This window comes from Camelus ferus, chromosome 6, assembly GCF_009834535.1.
Source record: "Camelus ferus isolate YT-003-E chromosome 6, BCGSAC_Cfer_1.0, whole genome shotgun sequence".
In the NCBI taxonomy this organism is placed as follows: Eukaryota; Metazoa; Chordata; class Mammalia; order Artiodactyla; family Camelidae; genus Camelus; species Camelus ferus.
The window spans coordinates 16,899,172-16,921,503 of NC_045701.1; the positions used below are offsets into that span (position 1 = coordinate 16,899,172).

At 40.6% G+C, this 22,332-nt stretch overlaps 1 protein-coding gene across 2 annotated transcripts in view; it reads left to right on the forward strand.

The window, feature by feature from the left end:
- FBN1 (fibrillin 1) overlaps positions 1 to 22,332 on the forward strand; it is a 240,430-nt gene that overhangs the window by 92,038 nt on the left and 126,060 nt on the right. For both annotated transcript variants that reach the window (XM_032481236.1, XM_032481237.1), the window contains 2 exons: positions 15,171 to 15,368; positions 19,449 to 19,574. In XM_032481236.1, the coding sequence (XP_032337127.1) occupies positions 15,171 to 15,368; positions 19,449 to 19,574 (324 nt within the window). The remainder of the gene's footprint in view (positions 1 to 15,170; positions 15,369 to 19,448; positions 19,575 to 22,332) is intronic.

Consider the following 22,332-nt stretch of genomic DNA (forward strand, 5'->3'; position numbering starts at 1 on the left):
ATGCAAATACAGTAATGACCTTCCAGTCTCTCCCTACCCACCAACCTCCTCGGCACTTTCCTAGGGCTTTGCTTTCTGTTTAGTACATTCTTATTGACATATAGTTTGAAATTGCCACTGTTTGGGAATAGCTCCAGAATTCCATTCGTTCCAGATGTCCACCGTATTTGTTTGTGTTTTTATGATTGTTATGGTAACAAATCAAATACGTGTAACAATTGGGAACCTGGGGGAGGGGATGTTGGTCTTTATTTTCAGTTAGGGGAAGTATATGGGGCATGTCACATTGAAAATACCGCAGCTGTTAAGAAAATAAAAGAGAATCATGGTCTTTTCAAACCAGGTATTTGTGAGTTATTTAAAAAAAAAAAACAATATATTTTACAAATGAGAGTTGGCAGTAAATCTTGTGATGGTGATGATACATGTGACCATTTCTCTGTTGATTGATTTTAAAATGTGTGGGCATCAGAGAGCAGAGTATTAAGGCTGGTTAGCAGAGGCTACTCATATCCCAATGTTAGACACCTTATCCAGTTGCTGGGAAGGAAGATTAAGTTGATTTGTAGAACATGAGTTCATGAAGAAACAATATCTGGAGTTCTCTTTTGAATTTGGGTGAAATATATTCACGCAGTTAATGGCCTTTGCTCAATCCTTTCTACTCTCCATCTTTAAAATGCGTGCTACAGAAAAATCCCAGAAATGCAATATCTTACTCTTGGATCCTTCACTCGTATGTATGTCGAATCATGACAGAAATCCATGTATCTCAGTTAGAAATGAGTTTGGATGAAGTAATAGAAAAACCCAACCACAGTGGCTTAAACAAGTAGGGGTTAAGTTTTCTTATGTTGCAAATGGATTTGAGGATACTGAAAATGTCAGCAAGGACTGAGGCTCTTCTTTCTTTCCGCTTTACCACCCTGAGTGCGTGGACTTTTGTCCTCATGAGTACAAAACGAGTTGACTAATGGACTCCCAGGCATCACATCTTTCTAAAAGAGTGGAAAGGATAAAGGACAAGGGGGAAATCCAGATGAATGTATCATCTTATCAGAGAATAAAGAGCTTTCCTTGACTCTCCACCCTGTAGACCTCCTCTTGTGTCTTCCTAATCAGACCTGGGCATGTGGCCACAACTAGCTGGAAGGTGGCTAAGCAGAAATTGATTGTGGAGGAGGGGGTGGATCCACTGTCCTCCTGTGCCTTTCCACAAACACACAGCAAGGGCTTCATGAATGCAGGCGTGGACCTGATCTGCAGGTCGGCCTTTACTTTTGCTCTGCTTGGCAAACCCCAACTGTTATTCACAAGTGGGGGCCAAGCAAGAGAGTAGAGATGACTTAGAACAAATCAATCAGCCTTTTAGAACGGATTAAAAGGTATATGTCCTGTCATCTGTGCATCAGTGGCATCATCCATTTTTAAGAAGAGCTGAATAGATCAGTAGTCTGTAACCATGGTGTGCGTGGAAGGAAGGAAAAAATAGAACTAGGAGCTCAGGTAGGGATTATATATATATATATATATATATGATTTTATTTACTTACTCATGCAACCTCAGGTGGTAGAGGTAACCGATTTAAAGACTTACTGCTCACTGCCACACTGATTTAGGATTTAGGATTTGATTTAGTATACAAATCAAACGCGGTAGATCCAGGGAACTCACATGCAGTTATTTATGGCTTGGGCAAAGGAATAGTGCAGATGATTATAAATTTAGACTAACTTGGGAGATAGGGAATTTTTCATATTTATTCATTAACAAGTACTTCAATGCATGTATAGATGCACAAACTATTCTAGGCCCTGGGGATATAAAGTTTCGTGAGATAAATATTTATCCTTAAGGCTCACAGTCTGATGAGAGACAATCATGTAAGTGAGTACTGTGGAGTTTCATTAGTGCCACAGAGGAAGGAAGAGGAAAGTGGTCAGGGAAGGCTTCCAGAGGAGGAATTTACTGGAAAAATCGGGGAGGAAGGGCATTCCAGGCAGAGGAAACAGCCTTTGCAAAGACAGATGGATTGGAAACAGCGCCCTGAGTTAAGGAACTACATTTCACTCAGGGTGGCTGCTGGCGGACTGCATGGAGGGGTGTGGCAAGAGATGAAGCTGGCTGGGGACTGTTTTGCAAAACACCTTAGGTTCTAACTTGAGTTAAGTTCATTCCTGTGGGTTTAGAGGAAATGGGGGTCTCCAACAAAGCACTGACCGTTGGGTTACAGAGGAGCAGCGAATTAAGAAGCTATTGGGATGGTCAATTCTACAGGGTTTGTCCGGCTGACTGAGTGTGAGGTGTGAGGGCTTCTGTGACACCCCCACCCCGGTTTGTGGCCTGGGTGATCTGGGCTATGGGGACGCCCTTCACCAAAATAACAAGTGTGAGAGGAGCAAGTCTGGTGGAAAAACGAACACCTATCAGACACATCTGTCCTATTCACACTGCCCTTCTTGAGTGATGGAAGTGACCTTCTTTCCCTGACGTGGCTGCTGCTGTCCTGACTCAGGCCAGCTGAAAAGTCACCAAGGCATCTGAATGGTCCGCAGCTCAGCCACTGGAAGTCCATCAGACAGGCGGGGTGCCTGACTCAGGATCCACAGCAAATTAGCTGCTGGGCTGACACTGGAAAGCAGGCCTCCTGACTGTGGAGGCTGACTGCCTTTCAGTGCCACCGCCACACTGTATTCTGCCTAAATGGGTGAAATTAAATCATCAGTAGGTGCCTGCTGCCGTTGGGGCATCTAGAATCAGCTAGAACTCGGCGAGTTACTGAGAGTTAGCTACTGATTTATATGTGTCTGTGAAAATTTTCCTGCAAGTTTATGCTTCTGTGTGGCCCCCTTTTGAGTTGCAACGGAGGCGAGAGGACAGCTGGCCATGGTGGTTTTGCTTTGGGCTTCTGTTGCTACCTGGGAGGGGTTTTATAGTTTCACTTTTCTTTGAGAATGAAAAGTTATATATTTTATAAAACTCGGAGAAATCTGGACAAGTGATCAAAGTCGTGCTTCACTCTTATGAATGACTTTTTGTTAAATAGTGCAGAGGCTTCTTACCTTTTCTGAGCAATGAGTACTTCTAAGGGTCTGGTGAAAGCTGTGGACTTTCTTCCACCAAAAAGGAACAAATGAATGCACTGGGTTGGGTGAAACTGGTTAGTTGCAAGTAAGGAAACTAGCATACGAGGAAAGGGAGGTTTGTTCTGAAGAGCCCAGGGGTCCCAGGACTCAAGGGCGGTGGTGCAGCAGGGCCCTCTTGAGGGCTGGAAGCAGCGGCCAGACGCTCCCTCACCTCTCCCCGGGGCCACGTGGCCTCTGTCCCTGCTCCTCCCTGCAGACCTTGTCCCTGCTCCTTGCCGGTGGTCTGCAGTGCTTCCTGTAGCACACACTGACCCACAGCCCCCGCATAACATTGGAGGTTCCAGCCGCCTCTAAAGAGTAAGACCAACACTTCTCAATACTATTTCCAAATTTCTGGAAGAGAACATGTGATCGGACTGCTTGGACCTGACACTCAGATACCAGGTCAACTTTACAGTGTCTCCATGTCTACATGTGATTTACACATAATTTCAGGGAACCTTTGGATGTCCTGAGTCCCAGCTGGGATCTTCACGTTAAGAACCGCAGGCTACGGGGTAGGATATAGCTCAAGTGGTAGAGTGCGTGCTTAGCATGCACAAGGTCCTGGGTTCAATCCCCAGTACCTCCTCTAAATGATAATATTAATATTATTATTATTATTATTATTATTATTATTATTATTATTATTATTATTATTATTATTATTATTATTATAAACCTAATTACCTCTTCCCCCCCAAAAAAAAGAACCATAAGCTAGAGAAACTTGGATGCTAATAGGCCAGCAGCACTACCTTTTAGCTGTGAGACTCCTGCAGATAATAGAACATGCATCTGAGTAGAAGGTACTTGCACAAGTCTAGAGCCTAGAAATATTTGCTTCACGCAGGAGTTGTGAATTTTGAACATCAGTAGTTAAATCCCAGGATGGCGAATATGATGTAGATTGAATTATAACACTCTCCAAGATCGTAGATATTATATTCCTAACTTTTACTCTTAAAGGTTTAGAAATTCAATTTTAATTATTGTTAACATGCTTCGTAAATATCCAAGGGAATACAATATAGACCTGTTCATACATCCAGAGAGCCAAAATCTGGCTCGAGTTGTTTTTCCTTCCACAGTTGGAGAAAATTGTGGTGTTGGGCTTGCCTCTTGGGGCATGTTAAACCGCTTTTAATGCTGTCTCTTATTATTTTCTAACCATATGCACTTTCCACACGTATCTAACTAGCTGCCTCAGATGAAACCCCAGTGTCTGGCCAAGCTGATGTAAATCTTTAGTAAGTGGTAAGAGAGAGCAGAGTAACATAGTGCCCTTTGAGTGCTCAGACAGGACGCGATTTAATAGTTGTAGACCTCATGGTCTCAGGCACAACTTTAGATTTTTTTTTTTCAGTTCTATGGAATGGAAATTTCTGAGTTGTCCAGCGTTCTCTGCACTCAGCAAAACTTAGCTAAAAGTCAGTTGGCTTATCTAGTATAGCATTAATACTATATAGTATTATATTGGCCTGTATAGTGTAGTGTTAATATTTAGCTCTTCAGATCTTAACCTGGGGTGTCTGGGACAATAGTTATTACTTCCAAAGAGCACAATGCGTACGCATATAATTGCTGTAAGACAATTCTGTGCTGTGAGACAGTTTTCATGTACAAACGAATCAGTGTCCCAGAACATCAGCACTTGTCTGTTACCAGTGAAGCTGCCAAGAGGCCACCGTGACTGTCCAGCCCGTGACACATCCTCATTCCATCTGGTAGACCTTAAAAATGGATGACTAAAGTAACAGCAAAAATGCAGTTCTGAGGTTCTGATGCTTTTCGTCTTTGGTCTCTGCCGTGTTTTGATTTGTGAGCGTGCACAGCCTTTTTGCCAGAAATCTTTTGTTGATTAATTAAGCCTGCTGATTGGGTTTTGGTACCGCCGCCTCGCCCGTCCCCTCAGCTGCGGTGTCTGCCTTCTGCACAGTTCACTCACGTGTTCTGAGTAATGCTTGAGCTTTCTTCCAACTTGTCTGTCTTCAGTTGAGTTCAGCGCCAGACCCCGAGCTGGAAGCAGTCTCAGGAATTTTTCATTCATCAGACATTTTCTTCCAAAGAAAAATTCTGAGAATAGGAGGGTCACCTTGAGAACTACTTGGTAGTATATTAGCCGAGTTCAGTGGTGTTTGTGTGTGTGTGCGCACGTGCACGTGCGTGTGAAAAGGAGGGAGAGGGAGAGAGAAGCAACCTATACATCACATGCCTATAAGCAAATGAGTATTTGGGAAAGAGCCAACTCTAGAAGCACTTCCCAACCAGTTTAACCAAACTATCTCATTGCCATTTATCTGTCTTGGTATTACAGAAAGCCCATATTATATGAGGCACTTCTCAGTTGTGCTTAAATGGCTGAACTTTTGTCCTTAAGTTTTTCACCAGATCTCTGAGAACTGATAATATCCCTGGAATGTAGTATGTATCTGTTTCCTGTGGAATGAACTCAGGGCTGGCAGCTAGAAGGCTAGTGGTCTTGGATCCCCTCACCCTGCCATTTCAGAGGAGCAGCACTGAAGTTCCCCATAGGCAATCCCACCCCCCACGCCGGGATTCCGTCACACGTTGTTGGTCTGGGCCATGCGTGCTTAACACTCAGGTTTCTGTGAGAATTGGCCAAACGTGTTTGAAGAATTTGAACCATAAGGCTTTTATATAAATATCTGAATGTGATGTGACTAAATGCTTGCTCCCAAAAAAGAAGGAAAAGATGAGAAATTGAGTGAAAAAGCTAAAATACACAGACCGAGATACAATTTCATTATACCCAGGTTTTGTTTTGTTTTGGTAGCATCAAGATTGACAGAAAACAGCTTTATGCGAGGCCAGCCTCATGGATTCTAAGCACCTGTCCTTCCCTAAGAACTTGACTGTGAAAGCGTGAAGAATGTTTATACCAGTTACTGGTAGTCAGAGCCTAGTCCTCCCTTAGGTCCTCCAGGTCAGTAAGTGACTGGCCTCATATCCAGCTATGACGCCGGAAACCCAGGAGACAGACATCCTCGTCTTTTCATTTTCCCTCACCCTTCACATCCAATCCATCTGTAAGTGCTGTTGGTCCTGCCGGCCCCCGACCCTGGGACGTCACCCACCAGCCGGCTTCTCTCTATTTCTGCACCACCACCTTTATCTAGTCACCACCACGTTTCACCTCATTTCCACTCTTGAACCTTCTAAGCAGCACTCTTTAAAAATAACACATTGTGTTTTCAGTGGCTTCTTGTTGAATTTAGAGCCAAATCCAAACTACTTACCGTGGCCGAGAATGTGCTGTGTAATTCCAGTCCCTGCCTAGTGTTCCGGGCCCATTGTGTGCCCCTTCCCCCTTCCTCTCTAAGCCTTGGCCACAGTGACCTTCCCTTATTACTAGAGAAGCCAGGTTATCTCCCCACTGTCTCTTAAACCTGGAAAGCACTTACTCTCACTTTCCACAGCTGGTCTGCTCTCATCCTTTAGGCCTCTGTTTAAATGTCACCTCCTCTAAGAAGTCTTCCCTGATCACTCTGACTGAGGCCGGGATCCCCAACTGGCTTTTATCACAGCAGCATGTTTATTTCACTTGTAGACTAAATCACAACCTCAAACCTAAAATCATTCTTAATGTATTTCCCTACTTATTGACTATCTTCCCCAACCAGGTTGTAAACGCCATGGGGTCAGGGACTTTATCCCATGCTGCCCTCTGATACAGCACATTAAATATTTGTTGAATGAGTAAAGAAACTCTGATTGTGTTTTATAGTTGTAAGATTTACTCATTGAACCTGATCACTGAAGTCAGAACGTCTAATTGTATTTTAGGCAGCGGGATTTTATTTTTTATTGTGGTGAAATAACACATACATAAAATTTACTGCTTAGCCATTTTTAAGGTGTATGGTTCAGCGGCATTAAGTCCATTGACATAGTGTGCAACCATCACCATCACCCATCTCCAAAACTTTTTCATCTCCTCAAAATGAAACTCTGTACCCATTAAACACTAACTCCCCGTTTCTCCCTCCTTCAGCCCCTGGCAACCCCCCTTCTACTTTCTGTCTCTAGGAATTTGACTATTTTAGGTACTTCATATAAATGGAAACTGCAGTGGAATATTTCTAATCAATTCATTTTTATTGCCCCTTTACCAACACAGGCCTTTAACCCTCCATTTGAAAATGTCATTTATAATAATAATTTTCCAATTTTAACAACAGAACATCCTAGTAGGATCCTTCAGAAACTTAATTCACTTTTGTAGAACTTATATTTGGAAATTAAGTAGTATTACAGGGCACTTTTGAAGTATAGGAGTGGATCTAAGAATGTGTTGGTCCTGGAAATTTTTCTATTGAATATCATTGGTCACAGGGCCCTTTACCCTAATGTCGTTAATCTTGCTCTTGGACGGTAGACAATGTTTTATACTTTGTGGCTTTGAAGAAAACAGAAAAGAACAAATAAATCAAATTGTTATATAATACTATTGTTTTTGTCTTGCTGTTCAATAGCTGATGCTCTGTGGTGAAACTGCAGTTTGGTTTAACGTGGCACTCATACAAGCCATTTCAAAAGTGAATGAATCAGAGCCAGCTGGTTCTTTCAAGTCGAATTTGCAAACCATTAAAAATGAAGACACTGTGTGATTTTACTATCTTGATGGTAGATATATCACCCAAACCAGAATTTGACTTTCATCCACCCCCTCCGTGACTGTTTTGGGGTTTTTTCCTAGTAAAAGTAGTTTAGAGATAACTTTGGGGGAAAATGGAAATCAGTAATGATTTTTAGGACGTACAGTGAGAGAACAGATCATGTCAGGTAAGTGATTATTTGGAAACGAGATATTCTCTTCCCTGAACAAGATTGCTTACTGTTTTCTTCATCATAGAGCAGAATAAAATGTGGTAATAATTTTCTGTAGTTGAATTGCTGACACACAGAATTGGGTCCACAGAACTGTGGCCTGGATTTCGGTGAACTGCTTAGTCTGTGTGTTAGATTAAATGGTGTACAACAGATCACCTTGTTTCTGCAGTTTTGAATGATATTTACATTAAAGCTTATATGGCAAAACTTTAAAATTATGGATTAAAGAAGTTGAAAATCAGAGAAAATATTAACATAGAAATAGTTTTGTGCTCATTCCTATGCTTTACTTCTAAAATGCTTTTTGAAAAAAATTAGTGACAGTTAAGCTATATCTCAGATACAGTTGCATAAAGTAAACATTTTGCATGATTTAGTAAAATTTGCCAAAGGGTCATATTCTTTAAACATCATTGTGGAGACCACATTCAGTAGGCAATCTTGCATGAAGTATTTTCTAGAAATGTATGGATTGGAAAGTTAGATTCAAAATTTATTGTGTTGTTAAAAGGAAAACATAGCTTGAATGTAACGGAAGAGGAACTACTGCGTTATAAAAGTCGCCCTGAAAGGAATTCCCTCACCCCCTCTCCAAGAATTTTTGTTATGAAAAATTTCAAACCTTTCTTAAAGCTGAAATAATATAAAGTATACCTACATGCTTTCTACCTACATTAAATATTTATTTCCATTTTTCCACTTTTATACGCATAATACTCTCTATGTATATGTATCAATATATATTTGTGTATAATATATGTATATATAATATATAGTATGTTTATTTAGCTGTTATATATAATTTTATGTATATTCAATTTGTATATATTGTATTTAAATACATATATATTATATATGTATGATAATTATATATTATGTATATATTTGTGTGTGTATATATACATATATGTGGTCTGTTTTTCTAAATCATTTGAAAATTAAATTACATATGTCGTGACACTTCACCTGTAAACAATAAGGACATTCTCGTGTGTAACTACAATACTGTGATCACACATAAGGGAACAACAGTTCCACAGTATCATTTATTATCCAGCCCATATAAAAACTTTCCAGTCATCTCTTTTTGAAACAGTGTCCAATTAAAATTTGACTATTATGCCTTTTTAATCTGAAATAATAACTTTACCTTCTTTTTTTGTATGTGAGCGGCCATTTACTTTTGGAAAAGTTCAGGCCAGTTGCCTTTGAAAATGACAAATTCTGAATTTTCTGGTCACTCCCTCATAGTGATATTTATCTTGCTCATCTGTCCCTATATGCCCTCTTGACTGGAGGGAGGTTAGGTCTGGAAGCTTGATTTAAGGTTTGACTGTTTTTGGCATAAACTTCTTAGACAATGTCTAGTATTTTATATGTCATCATGTCAGCAGCTGCGTGGAAGGATTTCAGAGTGGCGTGTGATAGTGCAATTCTGGAGGAAACTGAGTTAACTTTTGGTGTTACTGATCTTGTTTGATCAGTGCGTTTGGATCCTGGTTGGAGAATCCCGCTGGAATTTCACTTAGGTACCAGCTCCCAAGCTGGACAGGGAAGCTGGAAGTGGGAGTTTATGGTAGTGGAGTGATGTCATGTGTATAAATGTGCTTTGTAGCACTGTGAAGGGAGAGCTTAGAAATGAGAATTCTGTTCACCATTGGGTAAGTGGAGTAGTCGGTAATTAGCCTTCTTAAACTTTGATTTGTTGTTTGATTTGGTGAGCTTGTGGTTAATATAATTAACAAGGAATATAATAAAGTTAAAGTGCCTCATAGTCAGTACAGTGGAAAGGAATACTACTTTGTTGTGGTTAGAATGTCAGTTTTGGTTGAGAGATACTGAGTTACGTTGAGTGGCAGAGATCTTGGTTTATGGGTTGTCTCACATTTCTGAGGTTAGACTTTCAGGCAAACAGTCAGCTATCTTGCAAACACTTTACAAAGTCACTTTTGAGGGTCTTTTACAAAACATGGATGCCCAGTCTCTATGCTACATCTACTAAATCACATTCCATGGCGTGGGGCGGGGGTGGGCAGTGGGAGGACAGAGGTGAAGCCCAGGCGTTGGTGTTTTGCATAACATCCCCAGGTGATTTGGTTGTGTCCTGAGGTTAAGAATGATTGGAGTAAGAAGAAATAACAGCAAGTATGAGACTTATTATCATCATGGAACTTCTTTAATTTTCCTCAGACTGGAAGTTCTCTGAACTCCTTCCTCAGAAGGTTGTATTGAAATTCCACACGTTAGTAGCTGACTGTGTCCCAGGCCAAACGACCTGGAAGGAAGAAGCATGCGGTGACCCCCTCTCTCATGGATAAATTGATACCTCATTCTTTTGTTTGAAATTTTTATGAAAAGATGGATTTAAAATAATTGGAGCCTAGTGCCCCAAATTATATCCTTGCGCGTTCCCTGCAGTGTGTGGTTTAGTGACTGGGCGGGAGTGACAGGACTTCATTGTACCACAGAATATTCTTTTTCTGTGAATGATGCATTTGCTTCAGGGTGAAGTCTGATTACAAATGAAAGTGAAATAACACCGTAGGTCCCAGCGTTCTGAGCTGCAGAGCTGAGGAGGAGCTGAGGGTCAGAGGAGGCAGACGTACGTTGGTCAGATCCCAAGCCTTGGGGCCAAATCTGTTGGGACTGAGAAACAATCCCTGAGCCTAACCACTCATAATGGGAACATGTGGACACAGAATTTCCCATGAACTCGCCACACTAGAGTAAGCCAGTTAAAAACAATTAAAATTGCATTTTAATTTTAGAAAGTCTTGGCCTATTGCCCTAGTTCATGGAGGTCTTATAAGGAAGTGACTGTCCAGCAATTTGCGAACAGAAAGTATTTTTAATGCTATATTTTATTTGCATTAGGAATAATGATTTACGTCGAGAGAATGAGTCAGACATTATCCAAGTATTGAATTAGGCACATTCTCTGTCTAGAGCTGGGACTCTCTGAAAAAAAAAAAAGTATGTAAATTTAGCCTAGTATCACGTAAGTGCTATGGGAATAATTGTAAATAATTGGATTATTAGTAAGGAATTGGGAGCGTGGGCAGATTTTTTCTGTGGTTGGAGTATTGGACTAAAATCAGCATAACTTTGGCAATCTAAATGAAGCACAGGACAGAAAGCACATGCTGCCAAATCAGAATGACATTTGAAAACCACGTTAATACAGCATTTACCTTCCAAAAGAATGATTTTTAGATCCAATTCTGTTTCATCCAGATTATGCCTCTCCCTCTGCAATCAGCAATTTTTGTTGAAAATATGGCTCTACAAACACACTTACGTCCACTGACCAAGCCGCACCGTCAAATGAGCTGGCTCTTTCCTTTGTCCATAATGATAAGGATCTAGCGTGGAAATGCGTTAAGTCCATGGACCTGGTTATACATACTCAAACTGTCTGCCAAATTTTTAGTATATTTAATAAAGATGGATCCCTGTGGGCTCAAGAGATGCCTAATGAGTATTGTCAGAATTAGCAAGTGCTGTTTCTCTTCCATGTGTTTCATATTGAAATGAGGGCAAAGAGTTATTGACCCTGGAGAAGTCGTAAGGGTTATTTTTCTTTTGATGAAAACCTTCCAGTGAGGAATTCATGCCTGAAGTCATGAGCCAGTCTTAGATAGGACTGACTCAGATTTTCCTAGCATTTGCTCGTGTGCCTTGATTTTGCTGGTGTCACTCATGAAACACCGTATTTGTATCTACCCTGAATCTTTGCAGTCCTCATATGTAATTCCATAAAGTACCTTTCCAAGAGGGAAGACAGACCCAAGCAGTGTTGAAGAGAGAATGCAGAATTAAAACTCTCGTTCCATTATGTCTTCTAAAGATAGCAAAATGGCCTGACAACGTGAATCTGTTTGATGAAAGTATTTGCGTTCGTCTCAGTAAGTTAAGAGGAAAATAGGAAATAAGCCTAAATTTCTTTCGTTAGCTAACATGGACGGTTTTATTTATTTTTTAAGTAAAAGGTTATGTTGCTGTGATCTTTCTACTCTCAAATATGAGGTCTATATAGTCATAAAAATCTTGATGGCTGTGGCATAGGATTAAACATTTTTCATCCTTAAAGAATTCATCAGTAATGTACACTGGATGTTGAATGTAATAATGAGGAGTTGGAAGCAATTTAAATGATACCCAGTAAGGAAATTATTGAATAAATTATGTTATAACTTGATGGAAAATTATACATTAATTAAAGTCATATTTTGGAATAGTATTTACATGGGAAGATGCGTTTGGCAATGTTAAGTGAAGAAACAGCAGGATTCAAAATTGTATATTTAGTATTACTGATTCCTATTTTGTGATCAAAAATAAAACACACGTAAAATTATGTGAGATAATAAACTGATACGTTATCAAAGTTTTCTTTAGGTGCAATTACATGTGATACTTATTTTCTTATATGTTACTGCCCTTTTCCTAATTGTCTGAATTAATTTTTTATTTTCAAATCAGAGAAATGTATAAAATACGAAAATATCAAAGAACACCATATATCAGAGAAGTATTTATTAAATGCCTATAAGTGCTGTGTGGAAGAATGGAGCCAAAGAAAGAGCAATGACTTTGCCTCTAGACTGTGTCCATGTAGTTACTGTGTTTAGGAGCGATTTTGGTGCACACTGCCATGGTGCTGAGTGACTTTTTCTTTACTCACAGAATGAAATGAAGGCAGAGACTTTATTCAACAGCTCAAGCCTTTAATTTTTGTATTCTTGTTTGAATTCAGTGTCTGTGGAAGACAACAGCAGATTTTGAATAGACTTGGCATATTATGAAGGATATTGAAATATACTTAGAATTTGACCATATGAAAGTAAAAACTAATCAGCAGGGTTAAAAAAGATGCAGAAACAAAGTAAAAAGACAATCATAAACTGAGGATGTGTTGGAGATAGGGCTGGAAAGGTGGGCAGGGCCAGCACAGGTAGAGATTTCAGGGGAGCGAAGTCAAGGTTAGTTTTCTGAAGAGATCACGCTGGTAATGTTTATGTACCACCTACACAATTTCTGGCCTGTTTGCATATCCCATACTTAGTATTTAATGTTTTTCTTTTTTTTTTTTAATTGAAGTACAGTCGGTTAAGTGTGTCAGTTTCTGGTGTACAGTATAATGTTTCAGTCATACATTTATATACATATATTCATTTTCATTGCACATTACTACAAGATATTGAATATAGTTCCCTGTGCTATACAGAAGAAATTTGTTTTTTTAATCTGTTTTATATATTAATATTTTTCTTTAAATTGAATTCAAAGTTTTTTTAAAATTCATTCTCATAGCAAACATATCTGAAATCAGGAGTCTGGTATGTTTATACTTTTTAATAATACAAATTAAAATTAATATGTGACTATTAAAGCATGACAGTCTAAAATCCTCTTGCATCACATCAGTGATGTACGTAACACTCTTTGGTAAGCCCTGGCGTGGAGAGAGGGAGGGTGGCGATGGGGACTTGACGTTTTGGCTGTCCTGTGCATCTCTCAAGTGCTGCCCTAGTTTGGGCCTAGTCCTCTCGCCGCACTTGACTGGGTGAAGTTTTGTGTTGGGAATTCCTTAGACGGCTCGTCTTCCAGCATGGGCCTTAGGGCAGTGCCATTGACCACCGTGGCTCATTCCAGCAAGACAGAAGGGAACCAGAAATTGATGCTACATTGAAAACTGACTATACTTCAATAAAAAAGAATGCAAAATAAATAAATAAATAAATAAATAAATAGAAGGGAGAGTAAGGAAGGTCATTTAGTGATGGGGAGCAGTTGGGGTCACAACTGCAACAGAGAGAAAGGAGAAGCACACAGGGTGGAGGGCTGCCAGCTGGTGTGGTTCAGCTCTTGCCCCAGTGTCGTCTTGGTTCAGCCTGTTCACTCCTGTTAGGACTGTAATAAAGAATTGTCCTCAGTAAATTACGTATCATGTCCCATGAGCTACTTAAAGAAAGAACATAAAAAGGAAAATATAACCCAGTGGCTTCATGGGCACACCCAGTGATCTTCACAGACCTGTGGAATTCAGTGGTGAAAGGAACTTACTGGGGTCCTTTAGTCCACCCCTAGGCTCATAGGAAGCACCCTGTGCACTTCCAAAAATGACACGAGGAAGCTTGCAGGGCTGGTAGTGGGTGGGAGCCCAGGAGTCTTCCCAGGGCCAGCTCCCCCACCCCCCGCATCTGTCAAGGCCACTGCAGAACAGAAAGGGTTTTCGTGGCCCTGAGTTCTCTCATAAGGAGCTGGGGACAGCCTGGCTTTGGTTCTCTGTGCTCACTACATCTTAATCTTTCTTGTCTGCCGGCTGTTGAATCCAGATTGACTTTGTCTCTTTAGAAAAGAAAAAAAGAGACAGATTTCGTTTCTGGTGAGACTGCTTCGAAATGGAACTTCTCCTGTGGCCTTAGCTGAGCCACGTTTGCTTTAAGATGATCCTTTTGCCCAAGGTTACAATGATTTCAGATCAGGGCCCTCACTCTTTAGATTAAATACTTGATGTCTTTTGCATAGCTAACATTTTGTTGTTGTTTTTGTTTTGAATGGGCTTTTTTGTTTGCCTGGTTTGTGTGTGTGTGTGTGTGTGTGTATTTGAAATAAGATGGACCCAATCCAAAAGAAACAAGTAATCATTTCCTTTTTTCAAGAAACTGGGGGAGAAGTTTCCATGACTCGCCTCATTATAAGTTTTGAAATTCTTTGCTTTCTCCAACCTAAATAGTAATAGACTGTAACCTGTGTGAGGGCAGGGGTTTGGTCTCTTTTAATCACTGAAGCATCTATATCAAGCATAGAGGTTGATTCATAATAGTCACTGATACATTTTCTTAAGTGAATGAATGCGTAAATTGTATTATTACGTTACACTTGGATGGCATGTCACAGTTGTAAAGTATTTTCCGTTAGCTCATCTGATCCTCACAACAGCGTCTCCAAAGTGGATAGGAGCTTAGGAACTGGTGTTTTGATCCTCATTTTGAAGGTGAGGTCAGTGGGGTTCAGAGGTGGAATGGTCTGCCCGTGGCTTCACCCGGAGTCAGAGATGTGTGGGTCTCATCCTGGAGACCATTTCCCAATTTGGAGTCCAGCAAGATGGGCACAGTACATCATTCCTCTGCGTGATGGTTCCTGCTGTTCTGGACTTTCACGGAGTTCTCCTTCTTGATTTTCAGATTACAGGACAGGTCCGTGTTTTACTGTGATCAGCAACCAGATGTGCCAGGGACAGCTCAGCGGGATCGTCTGCACAAAGACGCTGTGCTGTGCCACCGTCGGCCGCGCCTGGGGCCACCCCTGTGAGATGTGCCCGGCCCAGCCCCACCCCTGTCGCCGCGGCTTCATCCCAAATGTCCGCACAGGAGCTTGTCAAGGTAAGCCCCGGGCTGATGGAGTTATGAATGGATTCTTCTTATTTGCTCTGGAGAGCCATTCTCCAGTGAAGCTGGAGAGGATGGAAAAGCGGCGTCAGAGGCATAACCTCACGATCTCGCTGACGGCATGATGTCCAACTTAGGCTTTAGGAGTGCGGCTTAAGAGAGAGCAGCTGGTCCCCCTGGATTTCTCCCTGCCAGCAGTCCCCCCTCTGACCCCAGGAGTGTTTCCAGGAGGTGGGATGATTCTGTTTACAGCACGGCTGTGTATCACAGCAATGCTGTGTGTAAATGCAAAGCAAAATTTGTGAGCAAGGTGGTTTGTTTTTCTTAATTTTTTTTTGTTTTTGCCTTCATTTGAAATTGTTGGTGTTCCTCTGTCTCATAGGTTGTACTTGGTTGACCTGAAGAAAATTGTTCCTCTCTCCATTTTATATGCTGCATTATGCTTTTTTTTTTTAAACAAGTCAAAAATAAATTAGGATTTCTTTCACAGTTTTAAATATCCCCAGATGTCTCCTGCTTGCTTCTGCTGCTGCGTCCCGTAGAAGCACTCACTCTGTTTTTGGCTTTTACGCCTGTTCTTCCAGCTGTACAAATTCTTTTATTGTCTGGATGTCTGGCAGGAAACTGGAGGAAGTGAACAGAGGCAGCTCCGCACTAAACTGATGGGACTGAAAACTCCCAGGCTGTATCTGTTTCCTTTAGACATCTTCAGTGCTTTTTTAGCAAGTTGCCACATAGTCAGAAAATTCGGGGTATGCTTTTCTGAGGCAGAGAGATACCAGTTCGCTTTTGTTCTATATGTTAATTCTGAGGATAATGTAAATATTATCAGATACAGTAAAACAGAACTTGAGCTTAATCACACAGTTCTGTGAGTCTCCGCTAAATTGTGCTTCAGTAAATTCTGCTTCTGGTAAGCACTGTTGATGCTGGTCCCTGGCCTCTGTGCACAACATACAGCATCTTCGTGTGATCTTGAATGTATCCTTCTGAATGTTAGGAGCAGCAAGAAGTCACTTGGAAACCCTAGAATTACAAAGAGGTATACTGTACAGTTTCATAAAATAAAGAGCACATTTAGTTTCCCTTTCCTTTGGTGCCCTCTTATTTTTTTCTCCTCCTGAGAAAGCCTCAGGCATTTTGAAAAAATACTCGGTCTTAGTGATCTGAAGTCAGCTAATACCCATGAACTCACGGACAGTGACCAGAAAGCCAGACTCTGAGTGCCCCGCTGCCCATCGGTGAGTCAGGGTAAGAGGTCTCAGTGCTAAGAGAACAGGGGGGAAGAGAGTGAAGAGGAAGAGGGGAGAGCGGCATCTCTTTCACTCTGATTTTCATTTCATACAGTCTGGACCTTTCCAGCATTTTCTTTCTGTTCCTTCCTGACTCTGCTATTCAGCATCCAAAGGGGGAAAAAAAAAAAAAAGGTTTTTTATAAGAGAATCTATGAAAACCCAGGGAACTGAAATGACAGTTACATTGCCACTTTGAGAATGAATTTCTTCATGTTTGATTGGCCTTTTGTCAGAGAGAGTCTGTTAACAGCTTGGGGCACTGTCTCCTTGCTGGTGTTTTTCCTCCTTAGGCCAGATGTGAGGGGCTGTGGGCAGTGGGTTCAGAAAGCAGCTTATTCTGGCTTCAGTCCTGGGATGTGTGGCCAGCGGAGAAGTGTCCTCATGTATGTTTCCTCTTGGCCAAAAATCGTGATCAACAAGACTATCGAGTTTTGCTTATATGTCCAATTTTAATTTCAATTAACATTTTAATAAACATATTCAGTATATCAAGAATGGAAAATTCTGGTTTAAGACAAAATTGAGATCAGCTATAAAACATAATCTAATTATACTCACATATAATCATTCAGTTTTGCACCAGGACATTCCATTTAAAATAGTGACACTTCTATACTAAGATAAATTGTCGTTCCGTGAGTACCCCTTTTCCTGCATGGCAACTTGTTTCAAAACCACAGATTATTAGAGATCTTATAATTGGCAGTTGCTCTCTCACTTTACTCAAGGAAGAGTAAGACTAAGGGGTACACTACGTGTCCAGAAATAAATATTTTTTAAAAATACCCAGAGGAAGAAAAGTTAGACTGCCTCCCTGGGGTTTCTCATTAAACCAGGGTTTGGTGTGTTATAGATGAAGAGATGGGGAGCGCATACGTGTACTTTTAGAAAAATCTTTCTGATGTGCCTGGAACAATGACTTGTTTAAAAAACTGAAGTATAATTGATTTACAACATTGTGTTAGTTTCTAGTATTCAGCAAAATGATTCAGTTACACACACATATACATATTCTTTTTCATATTCTTTTCCATTTTGGCTTATTACAGGATATTGAGTGTAGCTCCTTTTGCTATACAGTAGGTCCTTGCTATTTACCTATTTTATATATAGTAGTGTGTGTCTGTTAATCCCAAACTCCTAATTTATCCCTCCCCCACTCCCTTTCCTTTTTGGCAATCATGTTTGTTTTCTATGTTTGTGAGTCTGTTTCTATTTTGTGAATAAGTTAATTTGTGTCATGTTTTAGAGTCCACATATAAGTGGGGTCCTGTGGTATTTATCTTTCTCTTTCTGACTTACTTCACTTGGTATGATCATCTCTAGGTCCATCCATGTTGCTGCAAATGGCATTATTTTATTCCTTTTTATGACTGACTAGTATTCCATTGTATAAATATACCACAACTTTTTTATCCAGTCATCTGGACATTTAGGTTACTTCCTATTGTATATAGTACTGCTGTGAACATTGGGGTGCATGTGTCCTTTCGAATTAGAGTTCCCTCTGGATATATGCCCAGGAGTGGAATTGCTGGATCATATGGCAACTCTATGTTTAGTTTCTTTAAGGAACCTCCATACTGTTTTCCATAGTGGGTGCACCAGTTTACGTGGGATGATTACTTTTGTTCCTGGAAGGTTAAGATCTGGGGTTCCGTGTAGGACCACAGTTATTCCTTAGGTGCTGGAGATTGAGCAGTGAACAAAGAACCCTCTCTTTAGCAGCTTGTATTGAAAACGTTCAATTTATAGAACACAGCGAAGCAAACAGATATTTACTAGGTCCGCTGGTCTTTTGTCCTGTAGGGAAAGACCGGCAGACTAAGCAAGGTGATGAGTGACGGGGGTGAGGTGGGTGTTGCTGTTAGACTGGCGGGGGGAGTCCCTGCTGCAGTGAGTGGGGCAGTGTGAACCAGGCGGCCCTACGAAGGAAGAGTGGTCCAGGCAGGGGGGCCACCACTACAAAGCCCCGAGCCGGGCAACTTGGCTGCATTTGATGAATGGCCAGGAAGCCAATGTGGATGGAGAGGAGTGAGGGCAGGGGGAGGTTACGAGATGAGGTCAGAGAGTAAAGGGGTCAGGTAGAATCTTCTAGAACTTAGCATGGACTTGAGTGTTAAGCTGAGATGGGACATGATCCGACTTACCTTTTAAAAGATTCCCTCTGGTGGCTGCTCTGCTCTCACGTCTTGGCCTAATTTCCTGGGTTGTTTCATTTTTATTGTGCGAGACAATTCTCCAGAAGGGTGAACATTTTCCATTTCATTTGTATAAAAACATTAGCTGTCTCGTGTAGTCTGAGTGATCTCATTCAAGTAAATTCTGTTTGAACTGAATCACTTGATACCGCTCTTGAAGGCAGTGTTATTGTAGAAATGTGTTGCATTTTGACTCTGAGGACTTCTTGAATACCTGTAGTTATTACTGTTACTCTTTTAATCACAGGATCCTCGTGCTCTGTAGCATGCATAATAAAACTCACAGAAGTCAGTACCAACATTCTCCTCTGCGTGAGGGAGGATGGAAGGGGGTAAATAAAGGATACTTGTGACTTCCAGCAGAACACTACTGACCAAGTTACGTGACTCAAATAAGTTATTCTGCATAATGTAATTGTGAGAAACAGTTTCTCTCATCATGTTCCAAGTACTGTGATGGACAAAGAACTCATTGATATAAACATGGTCATATAATTGTGGACAAACTATCACATTTTCTTCTGCAATGAATTTTATATAAATTTCTCTCTCTCTCTCTCACTTCTAAAATCTGACAGATGTGGATGAATGCCAGGCCATCCCTGGGCTCTGTCAAGGAGGAAATTGCATTAATACTGTTGGGTCTTTTGAGTGCAAATGCCCTGCTGGACACAAATTTAATGAAGTGACACAAAAATGTGAAGGTAAGAAATATCATGCTTTATAGTTAAGAGGTGGAGGGGGCAGGCAAAACCCCAATCAGTGACAAGCTTTTTTGCAAATTGTTCCTAAATCCTTCTGTCTTTGTCATTCCCGTGAATGTGTAAATATAATATTCTTACCAGGAATAATATGCCTTTGTGCTATTGAACCAGAAAAAGCCTGCAGCTTTTTCCACTTTTATAGACCCAAAATAAGAGATCCATCTGAATCAAATTAAATATTAAAACATGAAATATTTTTGAACCAATATTTGGGTTAAAATGTTCAAGACACATGTTTTTGCATAGTTCTAGAGACATGAATTTAAATTTGATCATTACATATCATTCAGAATGACATATCTTCTCATGTTTTTCTAGTTAAAATGTATGTTTGATTATTTTTTTTCCTTTGGAGAGATCTATTAACTCATATTTATGCTCCCAGTACAAGTTTAGGATTTTCTTTTCTGCCTATCAAATGGAAACCTTTTAATGTTAATCAAACAGAAAAATGACTTGAGGTCAATTTATATATTTGCATTGAGTTTGTAGACTGAGCTTCTAAAAATGTGTGTGCAGAGAATGTGTTCATATTCACCACAACTGCTATTTGCCAAAAGGAGGCCTGGCTTCCAAGTGTAATAAATATTTTTTTTTCATGAGAAGGAAACATCCAGGAAATATGTAGGCAGCGTTGAACTCATTTCTTTGGGGGGTTCATGTAGCTTGTATATGTAATGTCTGACAATAATGTAGCAGCGTCCTCAGGGCAACGTCTCTCACCAAGCTGAGCAGAGAAAACTTCCTTCATTCTCAACTCGCTGTACTTGGGGGAATGTGAGGTTCCGCTGAGATGCAGGCACTTTTGCTGAAAGCAGTTGCTGTCCTCTCTGTCCTCCTAAACCCTAGCAGTGAGGAGCGCGTCATCCTAAGCCATTTGTCTGTGTCTGGCTTGTTAATATTTCTTTGTCGATCGCCGAGGTATGTCATACGTGCAAAAGGCGGCTTTACATGTGAGGGGGCAATTCATACGTGGCATTCAAGAAGTTTAACATCTACTTGCCCTGAAACGGAACAATTTAACTCCTATAAAATTATCTTTATGGGTGGGAGTTGGTTTGAAGTTATTAATCATTGGATAACTTACAATGATATGTTCTTGAACATATAACAGCTGTGTTGAGTTGAGGTAGCTGTGAAAAATACTTAAGCTCTTTCTAAGGAAATCAGGCTTCTTGGAAACATTGTAGGTTTCAAAGAACAAGAAAGTTGACTCTCTGTAGACCAGTGTATTTTAGACGTGATATTGTGGATTAAGTTAGAAGTAGGGACTGTTGATATTGAAAGGGGCAAAGCACTTTCCTGGTGTCACCCTTCTACGTTATAAATGAGGGCACTGTCTTGGGTATGTTACGCGCCCTGACTGAGGTCATCAGATAGTGCTAAAATTTTTTAAATCTATTTTATTTGACTCACACTCTGGTGCTCTCTGTACCACATTATATTGTCTTTTTCCCTGGATGTGAGCCATTACCTCTACTTTAATGACTATACTTCCTAATATTTCGAAATATTTAAAATATTATGGCATAGATTTTCAGGTATCATCTTCTGTGACATATCTTTTATGACAGTAACAAGCTGGAGGTCTATTGCACGCAAAATCCACATCCATGTGGGTCATTTATTACATTTTTAGGTTTTCTCAGCTTCATATATTCAGCTCCAAGAAATGGAGTCAGCGTCAAGATTTAGGGCAGTATGCTTCACGTGACTTGTACAGTCTCTGTTTTGTTTTTTGGAATTATGATGGCTTCCGGTTTAAATTAGAATTATTCTCCTGTGCCCTTTGCGTTCACTCAGGTCAGTCAGTTAATGTTAGTCAGGATCGACCACCTCTCATTGTGAGCTAGAGAGAAGATGCACAGATTTAATACTCAGACTGAAAGAAAAGTGATTCAAAATCCTTTTATTAACGCTGAGAAACCTATTATGGTAGAATGTCCCATGGACCAAAACTTCAGTCTAAAAATTACTTAATCTTTTTTCACACACAAAATTTTTTTTCTGGCTACATAGTAAAGTCAGTGGCAAGATAAAAACAGAATACTTTTGGCTAGACCTTTTTTTTTTTTTTTCCTTTGCCATCTATACTGTTACATTAAATTCAGATGATGGTTTTTGCCCCCTTCCTTTTTATTTTCCTATGCAAAATTGATATTGGAAGAGAAGATCCCGTGAGTACTACGTGTACTCTGGCCTGCAGACTGGTTGGGAATTGTTACCCTGTCTTACTCCGGTAGCAAAGGAGTCAGAATGTCCTCTGAGAAGGCGTGGTGAGCTGGGTCCTCTCCTCTGACTCCTGGCTGTTCCCCCGCTGCAGCACCTCACTATGGGATGGCGTGACTCTGGCTGTTGGGTGATCTCCAGGTGGTCAACAGAAGGAATTCCAGAAAACCTGGCCCTACCACAGGAAAGATCAAGAGCCCATCCATGTGCCCTAGGAAGATGGACAGGCCATCTTGGGGGTTCTGGGCCCTTGGGAAAATTGTCCTGGCCGCTTTGCCATTACTTTCCGTGGCTTTTTAAATGTGTCTTCCTCTTGACTTAGAGAGGAAGGCTAGGTGCCTGGAAGCCCGCAGGAATTTGTTTTTGTTTTTTGGGGGGGGGAGGAAATTAGGTTTATTTACTTACTTATTTTAATGGCGATACGGGGATTAACCCCAGGACTTCGTGCGTGCTAATCGTGCTCTCTACC